Here is a 27700-nt window from a genome sequence, read left to right on the forward strand (position 1 = left end):
GGTGTATTCCTTAACAATAAAATCGCGTAAATGGGGTTTTGCCCAAATCTGTCCAAAGTGCGAGGCAGCTGAAGTATCCAAATTCGATTAGTAGCTGGATGAGAATATTCTCGTTTCCTGCTAAGGAGGCGGACCCGTGTAAAAGGGGCTTGAACTTTGAGATTTTTTTTTTTCCGTGGGACTCCTGGGGAAGACAGTCAAATATTTGGATATGGACACCTGGGTGATTGTGTTCCTGTTTGTAGGTGTGCACGTTTCTTGCGCCCTTGCATATGACGACGGTAAGAAGTGAGTTTGTGGAGTGTATTGTACAATAGAAGCTTCAATAGTGCGACTTCAGCCTGGATAAATCTTGCGTGGCATTAGAGCAGTACATTTTTGGGGAGAAAACACATCGAAACTTTATAGGACCTGTTAATGTTACCGTACATATAGATATAAATGAAGTTATTTTGCTTTACTCTTATTTCTAAGTTTTATTCCGTCTTGAGTTTTTGAAGTTTTAAGTTTCTTTTGACGGGGTGGGAGGTGTGCGGAAAAAGATAAAACGGGGAATATGATCCCTTTTTGTTGCGCGAAACGGCGTAGTGTGTCTTCGTAAAAATGCAATGCTAATATTTAAAACGACACGTGTAGGGGTCGGATTCCAAATTTCAAAATACGATAGGCAACCGATTTATTAAGATAACTATTACTTTAAGCGTTTGTGGAAGATAAGTTATTTTGATAGTATTAGTGATGCATTATACCAATGCTCTATCCTTCTTTTAAAAGGAACCTAAACAGTGAAAACGAGACGAGGTCGTAGAGAGGCTGTAAAAGGTTTAAATCATATCTACAAACTTCCTAAGAATGGGAGGCCTGACAGTCTTGCAGGATGTCCTTAATTTGTGTAAACCAGACGATACAGTATATTTAAAGGATAAACGACATCATGCATAGTAGTTAAAAGGCTTTAACGCCGAACTTGGGTACATCGAATGGAGCCTTAAATGGATGAAAAAAATACTCATTATTTGTAACGGTCGAAACGTCCAAATGAACTCTAATATTTTGCAGGCTGAAGTGATCTGTTCGCATAGAAAATGGTTAAATGCTTTACTGCTTTATTTACTACCGTTTCCATTTCTCTCAGGCATGCTTTTGTGAGACTTGAACTGGCTCTGTTGTGAAACTGAGCAGAATGGTACCTTACTTATCATTACATAGTTATGTGCATTTCATAACCTTGTAACCGTTACGAACACTGCTGTTAGATTATTATTTTTTAGACGCTCTCCTCCTTTACCAACTTCACAAAGATGATGCTTCTTTGTGAACCTCAATCCAATATTCTCTCAAGTAGCACTTCTCGGCAAGCAAAGCATCTTATCCCATATGTTAGCTCTTGTGAATTTTGACTGTATAGCTGAAAGGGATTTTTGGCTTGGATGTCTGCGCTGTTTTCCATAAATGTCGTTCACCACAGTTGTACTCCCAGGGCTTTTTCCATGGCAAGCTGCATGATGGAACAATAGATCCCAGTGTTGTCAAGGTGAGCCAAGTCAAAACGGTCAGTAGAACAAAATCTAGTGAACATTGAAGTCTGAAGACCTGATTTTTTTTTTCCATTCTGGGCCACATTTTGACAACATTCCCCCCCGTCTCTGTGGTGTACCACTGAAAGCAGTAGTAAAGCACAGTAGAGTCCAGCCACGTGCTCACCACTGTCCTAATGCCCCTGCCAAGTCTGTACAGCCTTGCTTATTACAGGACATTGAGTGTTTACGTTGGCTTTGGGCTGCTTTCAGGATCAGATTTTAATGACTTCATGTCAAATGCTGGCAGATTGCATACAACTTCCACAGACATGGAGAAATCCAGAAATGCTCAGTATGCCTTATTATAAAGCCTGGGTACTGTATGAAATTTCATGTGAGGAGAAATGAAGCAATGGAGTACTTCTATTTGTGCAAATGGAAAAATATACACTGAATTGCTCACATATTTAAGCCTCATACTCATTGCTATCCTTAATTTTTGAATCGGAGGTTGGTATACCATGCAGGCCTTTGAGTCTCGGATGTAGGCATCCTAACCAAGCTATTTTGGTGATGCAAGGTCTGTGCCTTTTTTTTTCTGTCCAACTCCTGTGGTAATACTTGGTCTTTGTGCGTCTCCCTGTCATTCCTACTTTCGATAGTTTCCATTGCTCGTCTTAACAAAGACCAAGGCTGTCTCATCCTGAATGTTCTTACTAAGCCGTTTTACACAGTTTTAAAGGACTGGCCTGTTCTTCCTAATTTGATTTTTGTACTGCTTCTAAATTTAAATGGTTTTTGTATGTGGGCACTGTCTTGGCATGATGTACACTGATGTTCCTGAAAACTATGAAGTGCAAAAAAAAATGTTCTCAAGTTCTGTTGTACTGTATGTGGTTTTTACATTGACTGTTACACACCAAGCTGTGTAACTGTGTATACCCCTCTGAGTTGACTGAAAGTGATTGTGCTGCAGGCTGTCTTATGTCGCATAGTGACGTTTGTCAAGTACAACGTGAAGGGAAGCTTTGTTGCTCAAATAGCTCATCAAATAAAGAAGGCAAAAAGTAAATTTAAGTGATCATGGTTTTTGCATTTTTTTTTGCTAGTCAATAATCACCTTTCATTTTGTGCATTATATGGGGTCTTCCCTCAATAGTAGCAATTTTAGAACTTGTATGCTTAAAATAGTGCTCAAGTTCGTTGTGCTGGGCAACATCCAGTGCTTTTTAAAAGCCTTATAGCCGAAGCCACACGTTGCTTGGGGCTTTCATTTACTCCAGAAAACTAAATTTCTCAGCTTTAAGGCTTTTATGGAGGGGGGGAAAAAGGCATATGATTTTGAACCTGGAGTGGAAAAGTTGTTTTCATCATGGTAATTGGAATAACAGACACTGAAGGTGAATTAAAATGGCTGGTCGGCCTCTGGGCTAGTGATGCTTTAAGGCTAGAGCTCAGATGTGGAAATTGCTGCTTAGGTGCTTTCTGCGTATGCAGGCTGTAACATGAGGACCAGAGATTGAGAGAAGATTTATGATGACAGCTTAAACACGGCTTGTCAAACTGACATGGATTGTGGCTTCAGTTTACTCGGTAGAAGACCACATTACTTTCCAGTCAAACTCCTTGAGGGGAAAAAGCACCTTGCCAGGAAAGTACACTTTCTGTTCCTCCTGTATGCTGATGAACTTCAACTTACCCAAGCAGACTTGAATGTGTAAAACGGGAGTAGATCATTAAGGTGTACTTGTTTCTTTAGTTTTCCTGTAATAATAGGACATAAATTACTTTCTCTATTGACTTCCCTTGCATGATTTTTTTTTTTACGAAGTAAAACCTTGGCCTTAACCCTTGTGGAAAAAGCACTTTAAGAGCTTGCATAGAACTGTTATTTGAAACGTGTTCAGACTATCAGGACTCTGTGTCCAAAGTTAGTTAAAACTTTGGAAAGTGGCTGAAACAAGTAATGACTGCTAGTGGGATTAGTTCTTCTGCAGTGTCATTAGTAGGACTTGACTTCAAGCTTGCTGCATTCTGACAAGGCGTTCGGACCTTAATCCCTTTTTGTCAAACTCATGGGCCTGCCAGCGGATTTTTCTGAATACATTTCTATCCCCTGACTCTAGAGAGAAGTTGCTGTTTAATTTCCTGTCACTCTGTACTCTTGCTGTTTAAAAAGTCTTTGCAAATGTATAAATCTTGGTGCACTGAAATTTCTAAATAACTTTTCTTAACATGCTCCGGTTGTCCTTGGCTAAATTTCCCCATCTTTCAAACTCCTGTTGTATTCCTCAAAACTGTAGTGCTAGAGTGGGGAAAACCCTATTTTTAATTATCTTGGGTTAACACGTAATTACTGAATCATAGTAATTGGATTTGTTAAAACTATAAAAGTACATTGGCAAAATGAGTAAGGTGCTGGATCCCTCATCCCTTGTTCGGGGTTTTGGGGGACTTGTGTGATCCTCAGCAGTGTACCGAAAACCTGATTTTTCTTTACCATGAAGTTTGAATTTCTAACTTGCCTTGGTTAATTCAACTTTTTTCCAGGTCCTAACTTTGGGACTCCAGGTTAGTTGTGCCACAAGGTAATGTCTTCCACAAGGGCTCTGCTATAGTAATTGTTCTTTGTGTAGTGAAGCTTCTAGACGCTGTTGTAGTAGAAAGGAACAAGAGCTCACCTCCCCACGGTAAGTAAGCTTGGCAGCTGCTGTATCTTTCATTCCAGAAAATGGCTCTGCGTAGAACTTGGAAGAAAGCACTCTATTTTCATGACTGCTTTTTAGAGCGGATTACTTTGAATCGTCAACACTTAAGCACATGCTAGTATGGAAGAAAAACAAGATTCTGAGCTTTAGGAAGAGATGCTGTGTATAGCTGAAAGATTAATAATTTGCTGTTCTGCTAACATGGAAAGAGACGTGCAGCACGAGTATCTTCTTTGCCAAGCTTTGTCTTTTGTGTTGGCTAGCTGCAGTGTAGGCATTGTTTTAGAGAACAAGTGGGTGGTAGAGACCTGAAGACCCTACATGATTTAAAAATTCTGATAACCAGCACTAAGCTTGGTGGGGGGAGGTAAATGTATAAATTGCACAAGACCCTCCTCACTCTGCAGGAGGCTCAAATTCTAAAACAAAAAAATTACAGAGATCTGAAAATCAGGGTCCTTGTAGAATGATTATAACTTGTCGAGCATATTGGCAATTAACTACAATGAAAACCGTTTAAGATGGCAGGGTGTTTTGTTCCACAGTCTGTCATTGAGGCCTAGCTAATGTTAGGCAGGGGTGAGTTTCTTTGAGCCCAGGAATGTTTCTGCTTTTCCTCTGAACCGATTCCACAACGGCAATATTTAAAATGTAGTAACCTCATTTAAAATACAGTGTACACATCTGATCTTACAATTGAGCTTTGTGCGGTGTAACTTCTTTTTTTCTTGGCCTGAGGCCTTCTATTATGCTGTACAAAGCTCAATTGTAAGATCAAATTTGTACACTATTCTAAATGAGGTAACGACTTTGTTTGCAATGTATTGTTCTCCTTCTCATGCTTTTAAAAAATCAGTCATTTGGGCCTTCGGCTTCTGGCCTTTCCTTCCTTGCATCTCAAGAGGTTCTTTTAACTCTCCCCTCCATTCTGTAGTGATTCTGTCTAGCCTGTTCTTGCACCCTTATCTCTTCATAATGTGCTGTACTGAAATCTTAAATGTTCATTAATGGAACAGCTTTGAAATCATGGATACCCCATGATCCGCTTCCTTGTGGTTCTCAATCCTGTCTTCCTTTCTCTTTCCCCCTGTTTTGTGGGGTGACAAACTGAGAGGAGGTGGTTTTTAAGTTGACCCTTTTAATCTTGGCTACCTGTCTCCCACCACCACCCCCCTCTCTGTATGTGAAATTTATTACTGGAGATGAGCACTTCCCTCTTCACATTCCTTATTTATGTAAGTGTGCAGCTGAATTGTTTAGATTTTAAGGAAATACTTGGACTACTACACACTGTGCCCTCTTTTTTGTTCTTTTAATCTAATTAAGGTCTGTACATTTTATGTAGGTAGAATACTGCACTCTTTCTCCAGAAAATATTCTTCTCCATTGCTCCATCTCTTTCTGCTTTGTCAGGCATTCAAATAGTAGGCATACTCACCCGCTAATGGTCCTAGTATTTAGGCTTCAGAAGGATAGGACTGGACACTAACAAGACAATCTGAAATCAAACCTAATTAGGAGTGGAATTCTCCCTTGGGGTGGAGGGGAGGGATGATCTTGTAAGAAATGTAGGTAAAATATATACCAAAGCAGGTAGGCTTGGACCTGGGTAAAGTCCAAGGTTGGGAAAACAATATAGTATGGTATAAATACTGTAGTTCAGGTGGGAAGCTGCGTCAGCATGCATAGGCTGCAAAGGAACAAGTAATAGGTTTATGTGAACACCTGAAGAAGGCTTCACAGCTGGAATGTTTTCTCTTCTCTTTTCAGCATGGAATAAACCTCTTACTTGTTCCTAGATGTACTGTAATCTAATATAAGCAGGTCTCATTGTTCTGTTGTAAAAGGAAAGCGGGAGCCACTGTTCTATACAGTGTTTTAGAGCAGATCGTGACCATAAATGTTTTGCGAGGGTCAAACTGCTTCCTGTGAAGATCTCGCCCAGGCTGAATATTTACACTGAATCCTTTTGGGACGTTTTAGCAACCATATCGGTAGTTTAGACAATCTAGTTTTGGTGCAAACTGCTGTAATGTGGTGAAAAGAGGGCAGAGGGTCCAGGGAGAAAGCTACAGTATAAGGGGTGGTGGGTCACTGTAAAGACTCTGAAGAGGTCTGAGGGGGCTACATTGTCAGCTCTCCAAAGTGGGGAGGGGAGTGGTGTTTTGACATCTGTCTTTTAGTTTTTTTTTAATGTGTGACCCCATTTTGCCTGCTTTTTCATGCAACATTTTCTTGACTATAATGGAAAAGCACCTATGCATCCATATCCTGATCATTTCAGGATAGACCACTGTTGCCGTGAATCTCTTTTCCATCCTTGAAGACTGCTGTAATCTGTATCTACTGTACAGTGAAGAAGGGTAACTATGGACCTTTTATTATCTTTCGTATTCTTGAATCATGTGAACATGGTCACATGGGACTGGCATTGATTTGTGCCAGACATGCTACAGAACCTCCGCATATATGCGTACAGTAGGATAAATTGCCAAGCAGAAAGTTTTGGCTTTCCCTGCCTTCCTACAAGATTGATTTCTTAAGCCATTACTACAGCACACTTAGTGGTTGCTTTGGTAATTGATTTCTCTGTTGGTAAGATCAAACCATGATACTCACCCTGATGGTGGCTTTATGAATGGGATGAACAGGTTTTAATGGGGTGGCTGTCCATGGGATCTAAGTAACCAAAACTTTCCAGTTCTCACGTTAGAAAAGAAATGGGGGAACTGCTTATTAAAACTTCTCGCAGGGGCATTTCAATAAGCAGAGAGATTTTTTTCATCCAAGGTGTTTGAGACATTAAGTGCTGGTATAAATGGCAGAATTAACACCTTAACTTATAAGGGAAAAATTTCATCCCCTTAAGTGTAAACAAGCACTGATTAGAGTGATCAATGTGGAAAATCTGAGCAAAAGCTAGGCCGTTTAAAGATGAGGGCAAGAAATTGTATAAACAAAATGGCTTGTAGCAGGCACAGAAGTAAATGCTATAAAGTGCTGTAAATCATCCTTGGCACACAACGCTTCCACTACTTGGGACTGACTAGTGAGAAGTTGTCTTGTGAGTTTTTAAAGGGTTTAGTGGAGTTTCTGAAAGTCTCTTGAGGGAACACAGTGCAAAATTGTGAGGCCTGGCACAGATCTGGTCCAAGGCATCGCCTGCCAGCAGCAACTGCATTAGTAAGTGGAAACACATTGATGTCAGATCTCAAAAGATTGATTCTACTTCCCTCTCTGGCCACTCATTTATAAATGATTCCTATTGGCTGCCTGAGCTCTCCCATGCGTCACACTGCCTACTTTGAAGGAAAAGCAACAGTCTGTTCTGGGACTGTAGTGTTCTGTCTAATGACCCATGTGTAATGAGTTTCGCCATGCAGTTCTTAAAACATTCACCATTCTGAAGAAAATCCCGCTAAATTGCATTGTATTCTGATTTGACTTGGTGTCCCGCTCCCTGGTCTTGAGCAGGTTCTGTTTCCATCATTTTCCATGGAGGTAACGCCTCCCTCTGGACTTTTCCTGATTTCCCGCTTTCCAGCCTTGAGGTTAAGTGATTTCTCATCTCTCTTTCCAGGGTAGGCAGCTCAGTCAAAACAAATGCCGGAGGAAGTATTTATTAGCGTGGTTCTCCTTTGATCTTGAGAAAGTTGCATAGGGATGGTGTTTGAGTTGAAAGCCTGAAACCTTTCATCTTGCTTTGTGTGACTTTTTTTTTTTAATGTGCCTGCCACCTTGACTGCTGCAAGATTAATTTGTAGATGCATGTAAAGCACTGGTAATGGTGTGGGTGTGCTTTTTAAAAACTGAGTAAATGGTACTTTGCATGCTTCTGTGCTTTAAGGCACTGTATAGTATGAGCCTGGGTGACCCACAGAATCCAGATTCCAACAGACGATGGAATAAGAATTTAATAGGATGTCTACACTGGGACTCATGGGTTGCCAAATGAGTTCTGTTGGGATCGCTTTATTTGCACATTATACACTTCTGATGCATGCTTACCCTTTACTGACCAAGATAATGTCTTCACTGATTTTGAATTAAAATGGCAAAATGCAGGTTGTACTAGTGCATCTTTCCATTCTCTATTCGCTATGGAACTGTCCTGAGAAATACTATTATTGGGGCTGTTCCTTTTTATATATAGTAAAATTGTTATACAATGCAACTTCTGTAGAGCTCCTTCGAAAATCATTTTGCATGTCACATTTATCATGCTTATTATTTGTTTTTTTCAGGGCCCTAAGATCTTGGGCCTTGCTGTCATTTCTGAAGCGAGCTTTCACGTTAATTCAACTGTTAGAATGTTTCCTATTAAGTGATATTGTAAGTTTTCCCACTGTATTGGTAATGACTGTATTGGTATTGCTGATATCAGGTTCTTTTCCTCACCACCCTCCTGTGGAGTACAGTAGGTATACCTTTTAATACCATTAATCAGTAATGGTATCCTGATTTTTTTTTTTTAAATGATGCTGATTTTGGCCTGCAAAATCTATGGATTCATCTGGACAGGATGTTTATCGTAGTGCCAAACCAGCACATTTGCTTTTTCGTTTAAAACGCCATTGTAATGTTCTCTGGCTGCACAGAAGTTGCTGAAAATGCCTTTCAGTTCTATTTTTAAAATTCTACTGTCTCTAGTCTGGTTTTTTTGTGTTTTAGGGTCTGGATATTCAGCGTTTGAAGATGACGAAGACTCTTATGCACGTAGATATAAAGGTGAAAGCTTCAACTAATCACTAACCTGCACCAGCTCAAGAAGCCTGCACAGCATGCATGACTGCCGTTTTGATCACCGTAACGCAACCAACAACAAGATAGCATGGGAGCTGACCACCGTGGACCCAGTGCAGTGAGAGTCGAGATGGTCTCTAGGCTAAACATGAGCCCCACATATTTGATTAAAAGCTTAGCTTGGCAAGTTAAAACTTTGGTTAGACAAATATGTGAAAGACTTGGTTCCTGATCAAAATGAACAAAGCAACCACTGTTTTTTGTTCATTTTAATGGTAATCAGTAATTGAATGGTTATTTTAGAGTCTTATGGTTGGGACTCTAAAAATAAAAATGGTGGATGGTTGGCTATTGAACTACTTAAGGATCAATTTACCTCTCCAGGTTGGTTTTTAATAAAAGGTCATTTAAAAAACCTTAAGGTTTGTAACAAGTTTTGAAATGCTCACAGTTTGATCTCATCTCCCTTCCAAAAACCTCAACGTAAGTATATGCTCCCAGCTCATGCTGATATGTTGTGCTGTAAATTTCCTGCTTAAAAATGTGGTATTGATTGTGTCTTCTTGGGTAAAATTCCTGTCATGGTCAGAGTTGCATTTACCTTCTCTTGCCAAAATGGGGAGCTCTTTTCCTACTTATTTCTACAGAAGAACCACCTCGATCATGTAAAATGTAGCTGTCTGTTTTTTAATTCTCTGAAAACAATTGAAGTATATTGCAATAGATGGAAGATTTGCATTAGTGAATAAAAGCAGAGTTCAGTTGGATTACTGCCTTGTCTGAGTGTTGACCCAGGGCCTATGGAGAGTATTAACTTTGTAACTTCTATATTTTTGGAATACTGCCTGTCTTGGCCTTGTAAAACCTGAGATCTTTCAATTGTCAAAATGTATAGGAGCCTTTTGGGGGGGTGGGGAGATGAGGACTGAATAGACTTCCCCAGGCCAGGAGTGTGTGAAACTAAATCTTGAATTGTGTAGGAATTAACTGAGGAGCATAATTTAATGGTGTGGGTTGTTTGCTCCAAGTGACAGTACAGCATTGTGCATAAACTGTTGGCTAGCAACCCACAAAGTTCTGCGTTTCGTTTGTGACGGTGACATTTGTTAAAGGACTGTAGCAAATGCTTATTTCCAGCTGGAAAATTCCAAACCCATTAGGACTTTTTTTCTTTTAAAACAGATAATGCTTGTTACATGTATAAAACATGCTATGAAAAAACACATTGTGCGTTATTTGGCGTGCACATGAACTGCTGCCAGATTTCCAGAAGATTCTTGCATGTTTTAAAGGGGAACTGCAATCCCAATTTCACAGACCAGTTATTAAGTCTTGGTAATCAAAGGGACAGTATTACAAAATTTCACTTTTGTTAATTCAGGATTTGTAAACTTTGGGAGGGTACCCTGTGGTCTGTTTTGTTACAAACCACTGCTCCCTCCACAGGAGAGAGCGCAAGTTTGTGAGAACTGTGAGCAGGAAGGTGGTGGTTTAAATCGCTAGTCAGTGTAATAACTAATATACAAGTGAATAAGTGCAGATTACATTAGAACATATGTTGTATTTGTCGGCAAACCATCACGAAGTCGCAGGTAGAACTTTTCTGTTGGATAAAGAGGTGTTCGCACACCTGCTTGTTTACAGTGTAATAAGATGCTCAACATTACTGGAAGTTCCGTTTCCTCATTCTGAAGAGCAGCTGTCCATACCTGGCAATTGTCTAGTTTGTGATGTGCACCGTAACGTGTAAACCCTACAATTTACATTTGTTAATCATTGTTTCACATGCGCTCATCTATACCAATACATTCTAACCCCAAAATACGACTAAGTTGAACACTGATTCTGAAGTCCCCCAAAAATATGCAGTTGCTCATGCAGAATGGCTCGTATACAGAAAAACCTGAAGGCCTATCTACATGGAGATTTGTTATATAGCTAGGAGGTTTGCCGCATGCCATTTATGTCGGAAACCACGAAGGAGTAGCCTGTTGCTTTGTGACTGGAAGTCCCAGTTTTGTTAAACTGGTATTTCCACAGGTAAGGATGTGCAGGGCTCTGTATTGTGTGGCTGATCACATTTAATAGCTTTTTGCTCATGTAAACTACACAAGACTTGTAAACTGGATTGCTATCCTGTTTCTAGATCACATTTACAGCCCCCCTATTAAGGTTTGAGGCGTTCATGCCAATAATGAAGTATGAAAGCCAGACGTTTGGTTGTGGGGAATGTCATTCATCTTCTGACGGGAGAGCTCACTGTCCGGCCCTGAACTCGTTCCCAGGAACACCTTGGTGTGCTCCCGTCAAGGTGAAGAATGGCCATGTGAGCTGCCAGACCCCCCGGGGGGAGTATTATAAAAACGTGATGGGCACCCGGTGCAAAATCGGCTGCAAGAAGGGCTACGAAGTGGTGGGGCATCCGGAGATCATCTGCATGGCGAACAAGAGGTGGTCGGGAAACTATGCGTGTAGAGGTGAGCATCTCAACCTCGAGTTTGCCATCTGAGGTAAGCAGGCAAGGCAGAGACCCGTCAAGAGCTGAGGATGTCCTGTTGTGCTTTTTATACTGCTTTATTCTGTTTAAGTGAGGGTCTGATTTGTCCTAAAGCAGTGTGATCTAATCTAGTATTTTATTCACTAACAGTGAATGATCCTGTTGGAGGGGGAGGGTAACAGTGTTTGGATTAAACAGTCTAATAGCAAAGTGGCCAAATATATCCTTGAGTTGGGTTTTATTCTGTACTTTTATCTCGGTATCTTACATTTTATGATGCTGAGCCTTTTTTTTTCTTTCAAATTGATTTTTTCAGAAATCCGCTGCCCTAAACTGACCATGCCAGCCAACGGAGGGTACAAGTGCTCAGACGGCTCTTACTTCAACTCCAGGTGCGAGTTCTTCTGCTCCCCGGGGTATCAGCTGAAGGGAGACAGGATGGTGACGTGCATGAGTAACAAAGCCTGGACAGGGAGGCACACCAGCTGTGTGGGTGAGTCGGAAGCCCTCTTCTGCTTCTGGTTACTCTGTAATTCTCGCAATTAAAGAGCGGAACTGCACATGCTTCCACACTGACAATAGCATTTGTTTCAGAGCTACTCTAATTGGATAATGAAGTGGTTGCAAGGAAAGAACAGTTCTCAAGTCGGCTTTAATTGCCAAGCCCAGAGGATATAATTGTCTTAATTTTGTGTGCAAACACAGTAATGTGTAAAACCACTTGTTGCATCTCTGCCTTTTCTTTAGCACTTGTGTGCATTCTCTTACACTTGTATTCCGCTGTTTGGACTTCACTCAAAGCCTTTAAAATTTAGGCCCGGTGAATTCCTTGTTTGAAATCACTCTGATCAATCTCGCAGTAACCCTTCACCTTGAACAGATCTCCTGGGATTTTCTCCAGTAATGAGACCACTGGTATTTAACAGCTCTATAAAAGAGGGCATGCTAAAAAGAAACCATGGGTTCTGTTCTTCAATGACAAGGCTGCCATTTACCCTCTTGACCAACAGATGTCAGAATAGTCTCACTTTAGATGCTACTCATTCACCCTACAGCTCTTGCTTAATGATGTAAACTAGATTTTTGGTGACTTACAATCTGTTGACCTAAAGCATAGACTGCTGAACTGACTTTCTCGCACTTGGTCATCTTCAGAAAGGAGTAACTTATTGATACAAATTCCCAGGGTTTTCATTTCCTGTGTTTACTCTACTCTAGCTGCCTCTTAACATAGTTATCAGTATACTGTATTGCACAATGTTAATTAAGCTTGATGTAATTGCATAGCATTTAATGCTTTTCATGCCAAAGGATGGAAGACTTGACATAGAGGAAGGGATCCACTTCTTCCACTACTGAAGCGCAGCACCTAACTGGGTGACTTGAGACAGCCATTATGTAGCAGATCAGTGTGGAATTTTATTTTAACTTGTGCAAGTACACAGGAATATTTTGCCAGGACACTATAGTTTAACACTGCAACTATTCTGAATAGTGTCATGGATTGCTGTCCGAGTGGTTGGTTTAAATTTTTTTTACTCAATGATGGCAGTCTTCCTGGTTACCATCCTAGGTCATTTAGAAAATGTGGTCCAGAGGGTGGAGTCTCCCAGCAGCAACCTCAGTTTCCTTAGCTCTCCCTCCACTAAGCAGGTCCATCTGAGACTTGGATGTGATGGTATAGCAGGTGGTAATATCGGTCCCATGGGAAACAGTATTTGATTATTCGCACTGAAGCATTACTGGTGTGGAAGTATACAACTTCTGTGAAACAGAGCTTAGTTTTGTAAATGGGGGGGAAAAAACAGTATGAAATGGTAAATGTACTACCCTAAGCAGCTTTATTGGCAGTTGAAAGCAAATCCTACCTCTGCCTGCTGTGGAGTCTTGGATGCGAGTTCCTTTGTTCAGCTTAAATTGAACTTCCTGACAACTCGGTATAATTATTGTGAAATGTGATGGAACTGAAGAAAAGAGCTTCTATAGGACTAATGGCTGAGGATAATGGCTTTCTCTTAAATGGTGCCGAAATGTCCTTGGTCTCCTGCCACCTCACTGAAAGCCTTACCAGATCTCCCAGGAGACCACATAATCTACTGCTTTTCCCCGGAGAAGGGGGTTTAACTCTCTGACCCATTTTCATTGGCAGTGAAATAAGCTTCCCAGAAGTGTTAATTCTTACTCGGCATCCTCTATTATCGTTCTACCTAATTTCAGAATATACTGTAGCTATTTAACACTTCTGTAGCCATGGTTATGCTTGTCAGTTTTCTATATTGAATCTTGTGTAATCTGTCCCTTCAACCACAAACTAATCGGATTTGAAGCGATTTTTAAAGGAACTGCAAAACCAGTTTCAGATGTGACTTCCACTGTAAGTAAACTTACCTGGTTTGCGAAAGCATGGGACAGTTTTAACCTCCTAGTGGGAGCTCTGTCGGACATGAAGGGCCCTGTATTTAAAATGCTTAAGCGTTTTGTTTTCATCTCTCCTTTAACGGAGATCCTGCAGCTTGAGATCTGGCCAATGCTGTCTTTCCCAGAGTGTCTAGTAATTTCCAGTTCTATGGCTAGATTAGAGATGGTGTGATTAAGAATGAATATCCAGTGAACAAACAGAATATTGTTCCTGTCCAGTTAATCCTATTGCAACATTGGTGCCCTTTTAGAGAGTGGAGGGAGGGGGAAAATCCCCCAACTCATTTTAAATAGATAGTGAAAAATACAACTATTTCCAGACATGGCAGCATATAACAATTTGCATGTAGACCAAGCTTCTAACCCACAAATGATTAAAACTGGTAATACTGTCTGGTTCTTTTTTTATATTTGTCAGATCCTCTTTTTAAACTCTTCCAAGAGTTCCTTTGCTCCACTTTTCTAGCATCTGGCTTGGCTGTCGGCAGAAATGGAGCCTCCTCTCTTGACAGTAGAGGGCTCCGAGCGCAAACCTTTCAAATCCAGACTGCTTGTCATGAGTAGCCCCATAGATCAGGCCACTTTGCAGCATAAAGGTGTTCTGCATGGAGATCGAAGGACCTTTGCCTCTAATACAGTAAGTTGCTATTGCACAAAGGTCATCCATCACTTGGTAAATGTCACGCTACCTGATTTCTTACCGTATCTTCAAGTGATAAGCTTCCTAAACAGTGTGCTCTAAATGGCATCTGTGCTGAGGCAGAACGTGATGGGGGGGACGTGTGTGCCACTGTGACAGGAACAATGGTCTGCAAAACCCATTAGCTTGTGAATAGTACAATATGAGCAATTCTTTGATATTGAAAGGTGTTCATCAGAACTGCTACAAAATATACATGCCTTTTATGACCTGAAACCAATTTTAATCATTGCTTTTTTTTTTCTTGCAGTTCAAGTCCAATTTACCTTTTACAATTGGTAACATTTTGGTAAAGCTTAGTGTTTGCTATGACGTTTAATGCAGATCTACACTTGATTCTGGGGGTAAAGCTCCTTTTAGACATTGCATTTTGCTCCAGATTTTTGCCCTTTAATCTTCCCATAAAGGCAGGTTTTACTCTTTTCCTCTTCTATTTTCCATAATTACCATTTCATTGAGGAGAAATGGAGAATAGACCTCCTAGAAAGCTAAGTGAGTATGGTCTTAACTAGTTGCAGGAGTTTTGCAATTACAGTGTTTGCTACCTTGCTTTGTTTGGCTTGCATATGAAGCATGTTCCATAGGGGAGTAGAGTAAACCATGGATAGAGCTGTTAATGTGAGACTTTTAAAAACAGACACCTGGATAGGCAGTTATTTCTTGCTTCTGTCTTGTGCTTGTGCTAAGGGACTTGACTCTTGGCCTCGGGAATGGATTAAGATTTCAAACCTTAACACATTAACGGCACTGGGATTCTCCACAATCATTACCTGGCATCGTAACATTTTACATCATGATTTACTGTGTGATCGCGTGTTGCCAGCAGGAGGAGGTCTTGAGTGCTGCTGTTGAGTAAAAATCCTATTGTGGCTGAATTTCCTCTAGTGAAAAGCTTGGAGGGATGCGCAATTAATGGTGGGGCACCCACCATTATATAGTGTAATTAATGTACACCATATTGTGTATTGGTGTACCTCCAGATCTGATGGCAGACTTGCTCAGGTACCTGCATGTTCAATAGCTGTAGTCAGTTCGCTTTTCCCCACAGATGTGGAGCCCCCGACTATCAAGTGTCCTAGTGTCAAAGAGAAGACGGCCGAGCCAGGCAAGCTTACAGCGCGCGTCCACTGGGACACCCCCGAGGGAAGGGACACCGCTGACGGCACTCTGACAGAGTTGGTTTTTGCAGTTGGCCATTTTCAGGCTCTGATTTGTGGTGATTAATGACCGGACCCATTAACAATATTGTTTTGTAGTGTCCTTTTGAAAGGAAGGAGTCCTGGCTCCGATTTCCCTGAGGGAGACCACAGAATCCAGTACACGGTATATGACCGAGCAGGAAACAAGGGTACCTGCAGGTTCTCTGTCAAAGTGCGAGGTAGGTGGTTTGGGGTGTTCTTTGTTTAGCACTGTTACTTCATATTTCCTGTTCAAAGGAAAGAGTGTTGGAAAGCGTATACTACTCAGTCCAATATGGACTATAAACTAGGTAGCATGAGTACCAAAGAGGTGACCTTGTTACCTACACAAATGTGCATCTGTGGTTTTTTTTTTTGTTTATTCAGTGTGAGCTACTTGCTGTGGCAGAAATGAATCTGCTTGGTCGCAGAGCAGCCATAAGATTTAGTTTTGCTGGGAGACTTTCCCAATCATTCTGCTTGCAACCCTGGATCCTGCCTACCCTGTTTTTTCTCGTGGAAATCTCGACTGCTGGGACCCATGATGCTATTGGGGGTGGGGCTGGGGGGCACCCTTGGAAGTACTAAGAGCTACTATTAGCCCAGTCAGGGCCTCAAAGTTAAATGGTTTCCATTGTGGCTTTGACTAGTTTGGAGGTGAAAATGTAGATGCGAGTTCCTCTACGGCAGAGCAAGAGTTCTTGTAGATCGTGGCTGTTTTCTTAGCACAGTTCCGCTTGAACTTGGCTTGTTTAAATTTTTTCTTTCTGTGCCACAGGACATAAGCATTCCAGTTTATTAGGTGCAAAATAGTATTAAACTGTAATGCTGTTAAATACAAGACCATATACTGCATGATCTAGCAGTGGGTATTCCCTGAATTCTATGATGGGCAGTCTGCACCAGGGGTGCACTGGATACTAAAATGGATTTCTGACGATGTCCAGGTGTAGAAGTAGAAGTCTCAAATGGTGGCTCTCGTCTAAATACCTTTTAAAGAGTTAAACCTCGGAATTCCCTTCAAAAAGGGAATGCATCTTCAGTATTGATGGATTAATTGGGAAAAGTACCTGCTAACAGGCCGCCTAGAATTCCTACTATAAGCTAATCTGCATGCTTTCCCATCTGGGAATCACCAGGTTGATTGTCTGCTGCTTTGCTGCCCTTTGCATGTAAGGTTTGTTTTCTAAATAACTTTCTGCTGTTTAAGTCCTTAACTTTATCGCTACTTACTGCTTTTATTGCTGTGGTCCTGGCTTTTGCTTAAGAGCTGGATTTAGTGCTTGGAGGTGTGCCATGATGGGTACTGTATCAAGTAGGCGAAAACCCGTGTTTACTCTTGACCTGACGAGTACACAGTACTGTTAGTAGAGCAGGTGTTATTTTCAAGGTGATCTAAAATGGCTTGTGACTGAATCTGGTCCCATAACCTTGATCTATAGTATATTGGGTAAATTTAAGGCTGTTCAGTGTTTCAAATGCGCTCTAAAGTTACTTTTTTGGATTATAAGGTGGCAGATGTCCCAGATGTTCAAGGAGAATGCATGGAAATTGAACAGAAATGCAAGGTATTCCTGTCGGTTTTAGATGGGTGTCATTTGATACGTTTATATCGAGAGACTTGTCTCGAGTCAAACCGAGAGACTTGGGTCAAGTGTTGGCTTGAGAAATGGCACCATTTGAGAATGAGGTGCCTTTCAGAGCTCCAGTGAACACAAATTTGAATAGGTAAAAATATATGCCACTTTTGATATACTGTAGGTGGAGTATTGGTTTTTATATATCTTTTTAAATAACCCCATAACTGCAATAATTGAGATGACACTTGTAACGTATACCTGTATTTGAAGCACCGATGCATCTGGAAAAAAATGCTTCTTTTGTTAATGGTCCCTGTAATTGACATAATGCATAGGCTGCAGGTAATTACAAATTACATGAATGCAAGAAAGGGAAGTCATCCTGCTACTAGAAGCAGGGGCCTATGTGGGAATGAGAATGGTAACTTCTGTTATCTGGTTATAAAGAGCACTATCAGGGGAAACAAGCAGAAAAAAATTTCTTTGTCGCATGGTGCCTTACCTTCAGCTGAAGTCAAGACCTGATGATCGCTTCACCTCTGTAGACTGGACTTTTTCCCAGTCTCCCTTCTGCCTTCAGTAGGTTTCTACCAATTTCTACCAATTTAAAACTCAAGAATTCTTTACTAGCCTCCACTGCTAACTGCATTATTCTTGGCATGCCTGGGTTTGGATATGCAAGGATAAGCTTATTTGCATGTTTTGAGGCAGCAGGTGCAATGCAGGGTGTTTTGGCTGGGGTTGTGAATGTTCAAAACAAAGGCTGGAAGAGGGATTACTGGATTCTTCAGCAAAATGGAGCATGTTTAAATGGTTTAACCAAACCCTGACTTTCTTGCAAATGGTCTTATGTAATTGAGATTTTGTAACTTGATCTTAACTGGTCAGCTCCTGTTCACCATAAATGGTACACAAGAGCAAAGGAAAAGGTTAAGATGTATTCAGTAAGCCAGAGAAGTTCATCCAGGCTGGATTTTGGTTGATTTGTAAAAAATTGTTGCCTTATGTTCCTCCAAACTTCAATTTATGAAGCCAAACTGGGCTTCCAGTTGTCCATTGTAATTGTTATTCTAAGGGCATACATTATGCAAGCTGAACTGCATGGTGCTCACTGGGTTCTCATTGTACCAGACTGGAAATGCGCCAGTCTGGTTGGCAATGGGATTGAGATTAAAGTGCTTCGTTGTCAAAATGATTAGCGTCTTTATTAAGAGGGCCCCAACATAATCCCTCCCTGTTGATGGGGAAATCCATGACCAGAAGAAGCAGGTGTTTTAAAACTTCTAGTGTGTCTTGCAAAGAGCAAAACCCAAATTGGGCATTTTGAAATGGCAGGAAAGTCAGGGTATAAACATGCAAAGATCTTGCATCCTAAAATGTGGTGATTTAGTTGTACATAGGAATATGAAGCCTAATTCATCTTGTATAACAGTGGATCACTGAAGGATGGAGGAAATGTCACTTTCTCCTGGAGCAGCTAAAAGGTTAAGTGCTGGAACGGAACTGCAACTAATACAATTTGAGTAAACTTGATGGCGGTAGCCTCAGTACCACTGGGTGCCAACGTTTGTCAAATAGGAATACCAGAAAAAGACAGTCCCTCACTTATTATGCATCTTGCATAATTCCTGCCAACTGGAGTTGGGGGAATCCTAACCAGAGTAACTTACAGAAACTGTTTATCTTGGAGTGCAAATGGTAGCAGTTGGTTAGGCACGTGGTCGATTTATGGTTTGTTCAAGAAACCCTTTAATTTTTACAGCGGCTGTGCTCCAGGGGAGACTTGCCAAGACCGATGCGAGGTCTGAGTGTCTTGTGCTTGGGGTATTGCAGTTCGCCGCTGTGGCCGGCTGAGCCCGCCAGATAACGGCTACATGAAGTGCGACGGCGACGGTGATAACTACGGCGCCACGTGCGAGTTCTCTTGCATGGGAGGGTACGAGCTGCAGGGCAGTACGGCCAGAGTCTGTCAGTACGGGATGACCTGGGTCGGCTCCGAGGCCTCTTGCTCGCGTATGTATGGCGGGTTCAATCCCCTCCGATCCGGGGAGTGGAGTTCACCGCCTTCCTATGGGCGATCCGATTTGTGTGCAAGGTCATGTTAGTGCTGCTGATGAAAAGACTTCAGATTTTTTAGGTTCCAATCACCTGTAAACCCCAGTGTTCTCCTGTCAAGATGGGTTACAATAAGTAAAGAATGGTGAGAATAAATAAAGAATATGGTACTTGGGCAGTTTCTCCAGTTACTTTATTACATTTGAGTATTCGAATTTGTGCTGTTCACTAGTAGTAACCATATTGTGAAAGTTGTACAACTAGGCTCTCTGGAACTTTAAAAGTATTGCCCAGGTCAAAATTTGCATCTGACAGATCTATGCAGGTTTCTGCAAAATGTATCTGGTTATCTTAAATGGATGACCTCCATTTACAGTACAGCAGCTCTCTGCCATATAAGAGCTGTGCCATCTTCTGTTCCAACAATTTCAGGAGACATTAAGAGAAGCAATGTCAGGGTTGCTCTTGTTGAGGTAGGTGTACAGCAAGTGATCAATGTAGAACAAATGTAGCTTATGTCCTGAACTGTATTTTTCATTCTAAGTTTGTACAATTTAATTCAGGTGCTTGAAAACTACACTAAGAGACAAGGATATGGTACCAGTTTTAGATTGTTACTGGTCCCCAAAAACATGCAGTTTTGCAGCAAAATAAATTTTCTGCTCAGCTGGTGATGAGAAAATGTTCATACTGTTTAAAAAGTATTAACTTTGCTATAACAACCATTTCCTCCCCTGAGACAATCTGCTGTACAAAAAGCACAAATCCATAGAGGGTTGGAAGTCGGAACTGCTTTTCACTGTGGAGAACCCAGTCAACAGTTCAGAAAGCATAAAGCAAATTGATCAAGTTCTAGAATTCCACTTAAAGGGACACTGTGCATCCTTTAGTGCAATTGTACAAGTAAACAAGCATAATCGGTTCTGCTCTTAGTTTGGGGAACTAGCTTGTTTTGTGGTCTGTTTTTAATGCAGCTATGAACATCAATGTTGGGGTGAGGACAGCAGCTTCCTTCCTGGACCAGTTCTATGAGAAGAGACGGCTCATCTTCTTGTCGGCTCCTACTGCAGCCCATCACCACTACAGGACTCAGATGGAGATTCTCCAGGTGTGCTTTGAACGATTACCAGCTTGCTTGTCTACCGTTTTTTTCAAATATGACAACCATCCATTGGAGTTGTTCAGGGTTGCATAGGTCTGCTGGGATATTATGTGAAAATTGTTCTAAACAATTTCTTTGAGTGTTTTAATCAAAAAGTGCCGCACTTTGTATGGTGTAAGGTACTTTGCCAAGGAACTGTCATTCTAGAAACAGGTGCTGTCCCTGACTTAAAGGTAATGGAAGAAAGCTACTGAATTTTCAATTTTCTCATCTAAAAATGCATTCTTTCAGTCTTTTTAATTACTGGAAATGGTTTCAGTACCAAGTAGATTGGTAACCAGACAACATCCCAATGAATGAAATGAGGTTTGCAGTGTTGGATTGTACAGTTGCCTTATACGGTGTAAATTTAAAGTTTGTAATGAAAAATTCACTTTAATCCCTAAAGTAACTTAGAGTGGATGCCAGTCTATCTAATTTGCTCATTGTCTGTGGTAAGTTTTTGAGTGTAATGACAGCCTACCAATTTTTTTTCTTTTCTGGAAACCTTAGGGGCATATTTCCCACCCCCAAGACATTTTTCAGTCTTGTGCAAATTAAAATTAATCTGGGAATTGGGTTACTAACAATATTGGTGATTGTTTTCACTTTGATCCTTGAAATGCATTAGCATCTATAGACATTTCGGAGAGCAAAGCACATTTTTAATATGAAAGTATCCTGATAATTTGGGCAACAGACACTTCCACCTTGGTAAAAGGATGTACTGGACTCTATCACAGTGAGACATCTATTATTTATGAGGCAATGCCAATTTTAACTTGCACCTTCTTACAGGCTAAACCTCCATGTGGTTTGCTCACAAAGCTTTAACCTTTTGTGAAAGTCATAATATGGATCAAATTAGTGGCCTCCTATTAATGCAAGTAAGTTGATTCATACCAAAACATTCATTAATATGGCAATTTATGTTCTTGGAGATTCTTAACTTTTTATGACACCACAAGCAGAATTGTATCTACTATTTGTGTAAGCTTATTGGTGCTTTAATGTTGGTTTGTGGCCTCAGTAGGTATCCTTTTAAGAGCTATGTATTGCAGTACATGAACACTAATTTTTCTAACGTGCCTTGTTCTGCTGAGCTGTTTAATGATCTGAATGTTTGATCAAAAGGATTCCTTAACGTCTATAAACCACACCAGGATACCAATTTCATTCCTTTTTACCTCTGGGATGTCTCTCTCCACAGAGCTTCTAGAATTCAGATTGGATGTCCTATTAAACAATCTCAGACTAGCACCAATACATGAAGAAAGCAGAAACTTCATTGCGAGTTTTGAATATTGAATACAAAATCATTTTTGAAACGGTTAATTCTGGGTGTAATTTCCCTTACAAGTACCGAGACACTTCTTCCAGTTGGTGCTACTGATGTTAGTTTTACTTGTTGCCTTCTGGTACTATTGTTTAAACTATAAGCTTATTGTTCATGTTAAACACTGGCTCTTCTGTGAAATTAAGATCGGAGCAAAATCATGAAAGGACTTGTTCCACAAAACATGTCTTGCTTTATAACTGAGTAAAGGACATTAAACATTTTAGCTTAGCTACTGTACAGCCTGGGTGTATCAGTAATTACACAAGTACAGCTTGTGTAGTTTTGTCTAAATTGTCTTCATTTTTAAAGGATGAGATGTCAAAGATCTTAGTGACTGTCAACCCACCCCCAAACTAAGGCTATTTACTTTTCAGAAGGATGCTCTTCTAGTTCACCTTTACTGTAGGTATTAATGAGTTGCTTTAAAAGCAGTTATATTAATTGATTTCTTGCTTGAAAGTGCACATACAAGTGAAGCTGTGCTATAGACCTTTTGTGTTTGTTTTATTTCAGCAAGTGCAGTGTGGCATTGACCTGAGACATGTCAGCATCGTTGAGCTGGTGGGGGTTTATCCAGCTCAGATCGGGAGGATTGGACACAGGCTCATCCATCCTGGCCTTGCTTTACAGCTCAGGTGTGCGGCACAGAGCCCTCTACAGCTGCTGGCACTTGGCCTCTAAAAAGCCAGAGATCTCCTTGATAAAGACATGACAAACTGATCAAAATGCATGTACACTACATCTACTAAAGCTTGTGCTCATGAAATGATTAAGCTAGCCAATTAAAAGACCAACGGAAGATTAGAATAGACATGATTGCTGGTTGAAGGTGGTAAGAAATTTAAAAACCTTTTGAGAGTGGATTTGAATCCTTTGTAATTAAATTTAATCATGAGTATTTACTTGTTTTGTGATGAGAACTGTGCAGTTTAATTTTAAGGTGCCCTCTTAAGGTTATGATTTAATGGATAAATGAAATTCAGTACATACTGCATTTCCAGACATTCACTGTATCTGCAACAACCCATTTTTTATCTGCATTTTAAGGTGCAACTCAGTTGGACTGTCTGGATAAAGGGTCTCCTGGTACACTGAGGCACACCGCCGTGCGTCCCCAAGTTAAAATTCAGTTCGGTTAGGTTTGGGTGCCAGTTAATTCCAGCGGCAATATCATGGTGCCTTGTGATACATTTGCAGTGAGGGAAATACAAGTGAAGCAAGAATATAAATGGTTGCTTTGACATGTGTACTATAGCTCTTGAAAAGCGCACCATCAAAAGTTGTTGGGTAATGTCGTTTTCACAAGCCCAGTATAAGAGGCTCTTGTGTTTTCCTGATTTTTTTATTTATTTTATTTATCAAGAACTTGATAAATGTCCCTTGGCCCTTTAGGAAATGTGGAAATGTTTTTTTTGTCCACTTTTTGTGGTCAGAATTAGTTGCCAACGTTTGTCAGGTAATTTTGAACTAACACTTTTTGAGGGTGTGGTGTCAGTGCATAAAGAAGCCTTCACAACCTGACCAAGTTTTGATTAGGGATAGTTGTTGATAGGGTAGAGAGAGATGCAAATCAAAATGCACAAGCAGGTGTTCTGGAGTCAAGATATTTATACAGTATGTAGAAGAGCGGAGGTGAGTGAGATTAGGGTTCTGCTGTACCTCCACCCTAACTTATTTAAAGCTTCAGTTGCCTTTTCATGTCAGACTGTAGAATTAATAACGGAGTGTCTTGAACTTCAAGCAGAACATTTGACACCGGAACATAAAAGGCAGCATTGTAGCAGGTGATTGAAATTTGAGGCCACCAACGGCTCAATCCTTCTAGGATACCAGAGCAGCTAGCGGACTAGTGTCGAAATTTCACATGAAAATTAAAGGACAAGGTGGAGTTTGTCTAATTGTTACCTTCCACCCCCCCCCGCCTTTTTTTTCCCCAGGTTACTGTTGCAGATTTCCCACAACAGCTACAATATGGTTCTCGTTGACAAGCACGGGACGGACAAAGAGCGCTACACCTTCCCAGTCACTGCTGCCGAGCTCTTCACTCTCATCGACTCCTTCCCTCTCCGGCAAGAGGAGATGAAACTGCAGCAAGAGGCTGGCCAGACCTGCTCTTAATGTCCACTGTTCATTTCCCCCGTCCCACACTGGATCTTTCCCTTTCACCTGCTCTTCCCTTCCTGTTTCCCCTCCGAAGGTGCTGAGGAAAGCCATGGCCTTTTCTAACGGATGTACAGAATTTTATTCCGCATGCATGATTTGACTGGGTTTTTTTGTTCTTAAAGCTGCAATGTTTTTATTTTGAACCTAGCAAGTGAATTTATCCTGTTTTTATATAATCAATTTTTTAGATGCCCCTTAATTACTGTGCAATCTCAGCCCAAGACCATGGGGTTTAGATGCTTTGTAAGAAAGGGGTCCATTCCTTTTTTGATTGGGGGGGGGATATCAACATTTACAAGCATTAAACTGCACCATTATTTAAAACTTGTCCAAAACTAACTCTTGGGGGTATCATGCCACATCTGTGTAGACAAGTGGTGTAGACTCACTTGCATATAAATGAATGCAATATTATATTGCATTGATTGATTTGATCATGTATGCCTCTTGGAATTTAGTAACTGTAAATTTGTTTAAAAAGGTCCTCTTCGGTGAATCTAGATTGAACTGCTGACAGTCATCTTCCAAGAACTTGCTTTAGCCTCAAATACAAGTGGAAAAACAAGTGTAAGGGCCCATAAAAGAAGCTGACCAGTTTTATTTTGGCAGAAATATCAGTGTTTTTGTAAAATCCATGAAAGCTAAGTGTTGAATTCTTAATTAGGACACACTGCTTAAAAGCAGCAATTCCAATTAAAACTGAGGTATGTAACTTGAATAATATCAGAAGCATAAGGCTGTAAGTTCTGTGTGGAAGAGAACTCCTGAAATGCACAAGATGCACAAGATTTTTACTAATGGGAGTTTGTGTTTTTTCTCAGAATTCAAGTATGGCTAATTTTACTTAAACTAAGAAACCCAAACCATTTTCCTGTTATGTAACAGACTTCTGATTTCCATCAAAATCATTTTTAAGAGCTCTCCATGGTTACATGATGTACTACAGATAAAGTAACCACTCATTTGTGAAAGCAACACAAGAACATTACATGTAATTGCTGATACCTAATGGTTAGAGACATTTTTGTAAGATGGGTAGACAACATAATTGGTCTTGAAAGGCCAGGAACTGGAGATAATGTCGGGAGTTGATGGCACTATAAATTCTGTGATTTTACTTAGCATAACAATGCTTGATCTAGTTTTAGATTAAACATGCTTCATGAATGTGTGGTGCACTTGATTTGACATTTCTTCTGGTTAATGTAAAGAAATCCCACCTGCAATAAGCATTTTAAGACACCTGCCCCTCCACCCCAAAGAAAAAAGTGTACCTATTTCCAGCTCTCAAAAGGTCAGGCTTTCACATGTTTTACTAGATGCATGAATTACTGGCTCCATGTAGTGCATAAGTAACTCATTGTAAATGCAGGCACATGAGGTTTTACAGTTCCAGTTTGGAATGACAAACTAGTTTGAGGTAAAGCTAACCTCTGTTTAAGATGGAGAATCAGAATTGGGTTTTCAGCTAAATAAAATTTCTACCTTTTCACCATTTAGGAGGATGTGCACAGTGATCTCTAAAAACATTCCACTAACATGCAGTCCTTCAGACATATCATTTTAATGTCAGGAGGAGGCAGAGGTACAGAGATGGCTACAGTGAGCACCAGTCATGTGAAATGCAGGCACACTGTAGGTTGAACAGCGCGGTACTATTCATGTCTGTTCTGCTGCACTGTTGGAAAAAGTGCAGACAAATACAATGCAGAAAGGGAAATGACTAAATACAAAGTATCCATGGGTTAGAACGTAATGCTCAGAAGGTCAAAATACATAGAGCAGGATCCAGAAGCTTCATTCTGCTTCCAGCACATGTAGGTCTTTTGCAACACTAGAAGTCTTGCTCATTTCCTGGACAACCCTGTTCTGACCCATGTAGTCCATTAACCAGTTATATCTGACTTCTAGGATTATTAGAACTTGTACAGTTCATTACTCAATTTAATTTGAATCAATAAGTTGACGTTTCTCCACCATGCTTTAACTGTGTTTGAAGGATTCTAAGCTTGCAGTTTAATTGCACCTCCTAGGTGATACCAGAGGTGGAACAGAAACCAAAGACTAGGTTCTCAAGGAAAAGCAGTGGAAAAGCAGCTATTGAAGGTGGTGGTGGAAGAAAGACTTCTCTGCTGTTTATCACCATTAAAATGCTTCTCTTTTGACATTGGAGGACATCTAAAGTTTTTGTGCAATGAAAAGGTGAAGCATTACTATTGGTAAAATTGGTCTTCTCCAGGGATAGCTGCAATGTTTGGAATCAAAGCCACCTTGCAGTTTTTTTGGAAAAATGTAATTTTACTATAAATAACTTGAATGTTACAAGGAAACGTACTGTTATGCCTAGTAAATGCAGCTAGTTGACCTTGCTTTTTGATAAAAACAGGGCACACCTGATCAATTCCTTCCAGTAATTAAAACATTCCGTTGTGTATTAGGTGAATTTATTGCTCATCAAACTGAAACAGAGCAATGGGAAACATACTTGTATGTGTTGTAAATGGATATTGTCAGGTGTTAAGTTCATGCATAGCTTGGAATTGGCACCCTGATGTTGACATCTAAATAAAATACTACAACAGGTTTGTTTTAAATGCATTTGTCATTACACATCAATGCAGTGCTAGCAATGTTTTCCTTATGTAAATGTTCTGACCATGGACTGTCTAGATAAACGTTAATGTTTTAGGTTCTTTATGTAGTTTTAATTTGGTAGGAAGCTGCTCATTCCTAGAAATGGTGTTGTTAACCAGGAGACTGTCCTGGAAAAAATTGATCCACCGCATCTTAATTTTGATCCGTTATAGTATATGTGCTGAGATCCACATTGCCCAAAGGCCTCCAATAACTGGAGAATATGGTAATAACAGTTGTGCTTTGTCCATGGTGGTAATGTGCATTTTCTAATAAGCAACCTCCATTTATCAAAAGGAACTTGCTATTTAAAGTTATGATACACACGTTTTTATGTCTATATAGTGTAATTTTTTTTTAATCACAGTTCATTGAAGGAAGTTGCATCTCAGTACAGAAGTGATCGATTCATATTCATGTTAATGTGTATGTTGCAGCTGTGCTTTTAATTTTGAATGTAAAGGAGATTTTTTATTTGGGGGAGGGGGGTTGTGTGCATTTATAAGGCATTACACAGTACTGTTTTCCTGAACCGTGTACGTCAATGCTGTTTGAATGAGTTGTAAAAAAAAAAAATCTGTGAGGGAAAAGGGGATTTGAAAGAGGAGTAAATCTGGTTTCCTCAAGTCTTCCTTTTTCCCATGCTTGACCTCAGCATCAGCGTGCACTCCTGAGGGAGTTCGGGATTGTCAATCATTCGCTGCCAAACACTTTGCTCCTCTCCCTGAGAATCCATCCAGTCCACTTCATTCCCATAGCTCAGACCTGGAAATTAGAGTACAGTTCAGAAAACACCAACTCGTTCCGCATCTACCGTAGAGCAACGGAGAACGTAAGTAGGGCATCTCTGTGGCTCAAAGTCAGTGTTTGCTCAGGGTACAAGTTGAGCTCCAATTTAGACTGTGTTTGAACCTGGTTCTCCTTAACTTCTGGACTGGGACCATAAGTTCCCATGTGGCAGTGCAATCTTGTCAGAACACTAGGATTGGAGTGGTTGGCCAAGGCTCACTTAACTTTCTGATCA

At 40.5% G+C, this 27700-nt stretch overlaps 2 protein-coding genes across 9 annotated transcripts in view; one reads left to right on the forward strand and one right to left on the reverse strand.

Moving 5' to 3' along the window:
• srpx (sushi-repeat containing protein X-linked) lies at positions 1–26636 on the forward strand. Of its 3 annotated transcripts, XM_088599022.1 has the most exons (10): positions 10–281; positions 8900–8956; positions 11257–11448; positions 11785–11961; positions 15635–15761; positions 15843–15964; positions 19178–19357; positions 20374–20507; positions 22393–22514; positions 23817–26636. In XM_088599022.1, the coding sequence occupies exons 1-10, from the start codon at positions 212–214 to the stop codon at positions 23995–23997; spliced, it is 1362 nt and encodes a 453-aa protein (XP_088455148.1). In that variant the 5' UTR covers positions 10–211; the 3' UTR covers positions 23998–26636. The 3 variants fall into 3 exon arrangements, with proteins under 3 accessions (XP_088455168.1, XP_088455157.1, XP_088455148.1); XM_088599042.1 differs by lacking the exon at positions 19178–19357 and having other exon boundaries at positions 1–281; XM_088599031.1 differs by lacking the exon at positions 8900–8956 and having other exon boundaries at positions 8–281.
• The window catches only part of sytl5 (synaptotagmin-like 5), a 70866-nt gene continuing 68756 nt past the window's right edge, over positions 25591–27700 (reverse strand). For all 6 annotated transcript variants that reach the window (XM_088598963.1, XM_088599001.1, XM_088598993.1 and 3 more), the window contains one exon: positions 25591–27441. In XM_088598963.1, the coding sequence (XP_088455089.1) occupies positions 27299–27441 (143 nt within the window). In that variant the 3' untranslated portion in view covers positions 25591–27298. The remainder of the gene's footprint in view (positions 27442–27700) is intronic.

Source organism: Lepisosteus platostomus, chromosome 2 (assembly GCF_059453375.1).
Source record: "Lepisosteus platostomus isolate fLepPlt1 chromosome 2, fLepPlt1.hap1, whole genome shotgun sequence".
NCBI lineage: Eukaryota > Metazoa > Chordata > Actinopteri > Semionotiformes > Lepisosteidae > Lepisosteus > Lepisosteus platostomus.

Coding starts and splice junctions, on each gene's coding strand:
- srpx (XM_088599022.1), top strand. CDS start 212: ATGGACACCTGGGTGATTGTGTTCCTGTTTGTAGGTGTGCACGTTTCT. Junction 15,762..15,842: donor GCTGACGGCACTCTGACAGA/GTTGGTTTTTGC, acceptor ATTGTTTTGTAG/TGTCCTTTTGAAAGGAAGGA. Junction 15,965..19,177: donor GTTCTCTGTCAAAGTGCGAG/GTAGGTGGTTTG, acceptor GGGGTATTGCAG/TTCGCCGCTGTGGCCGGCTG.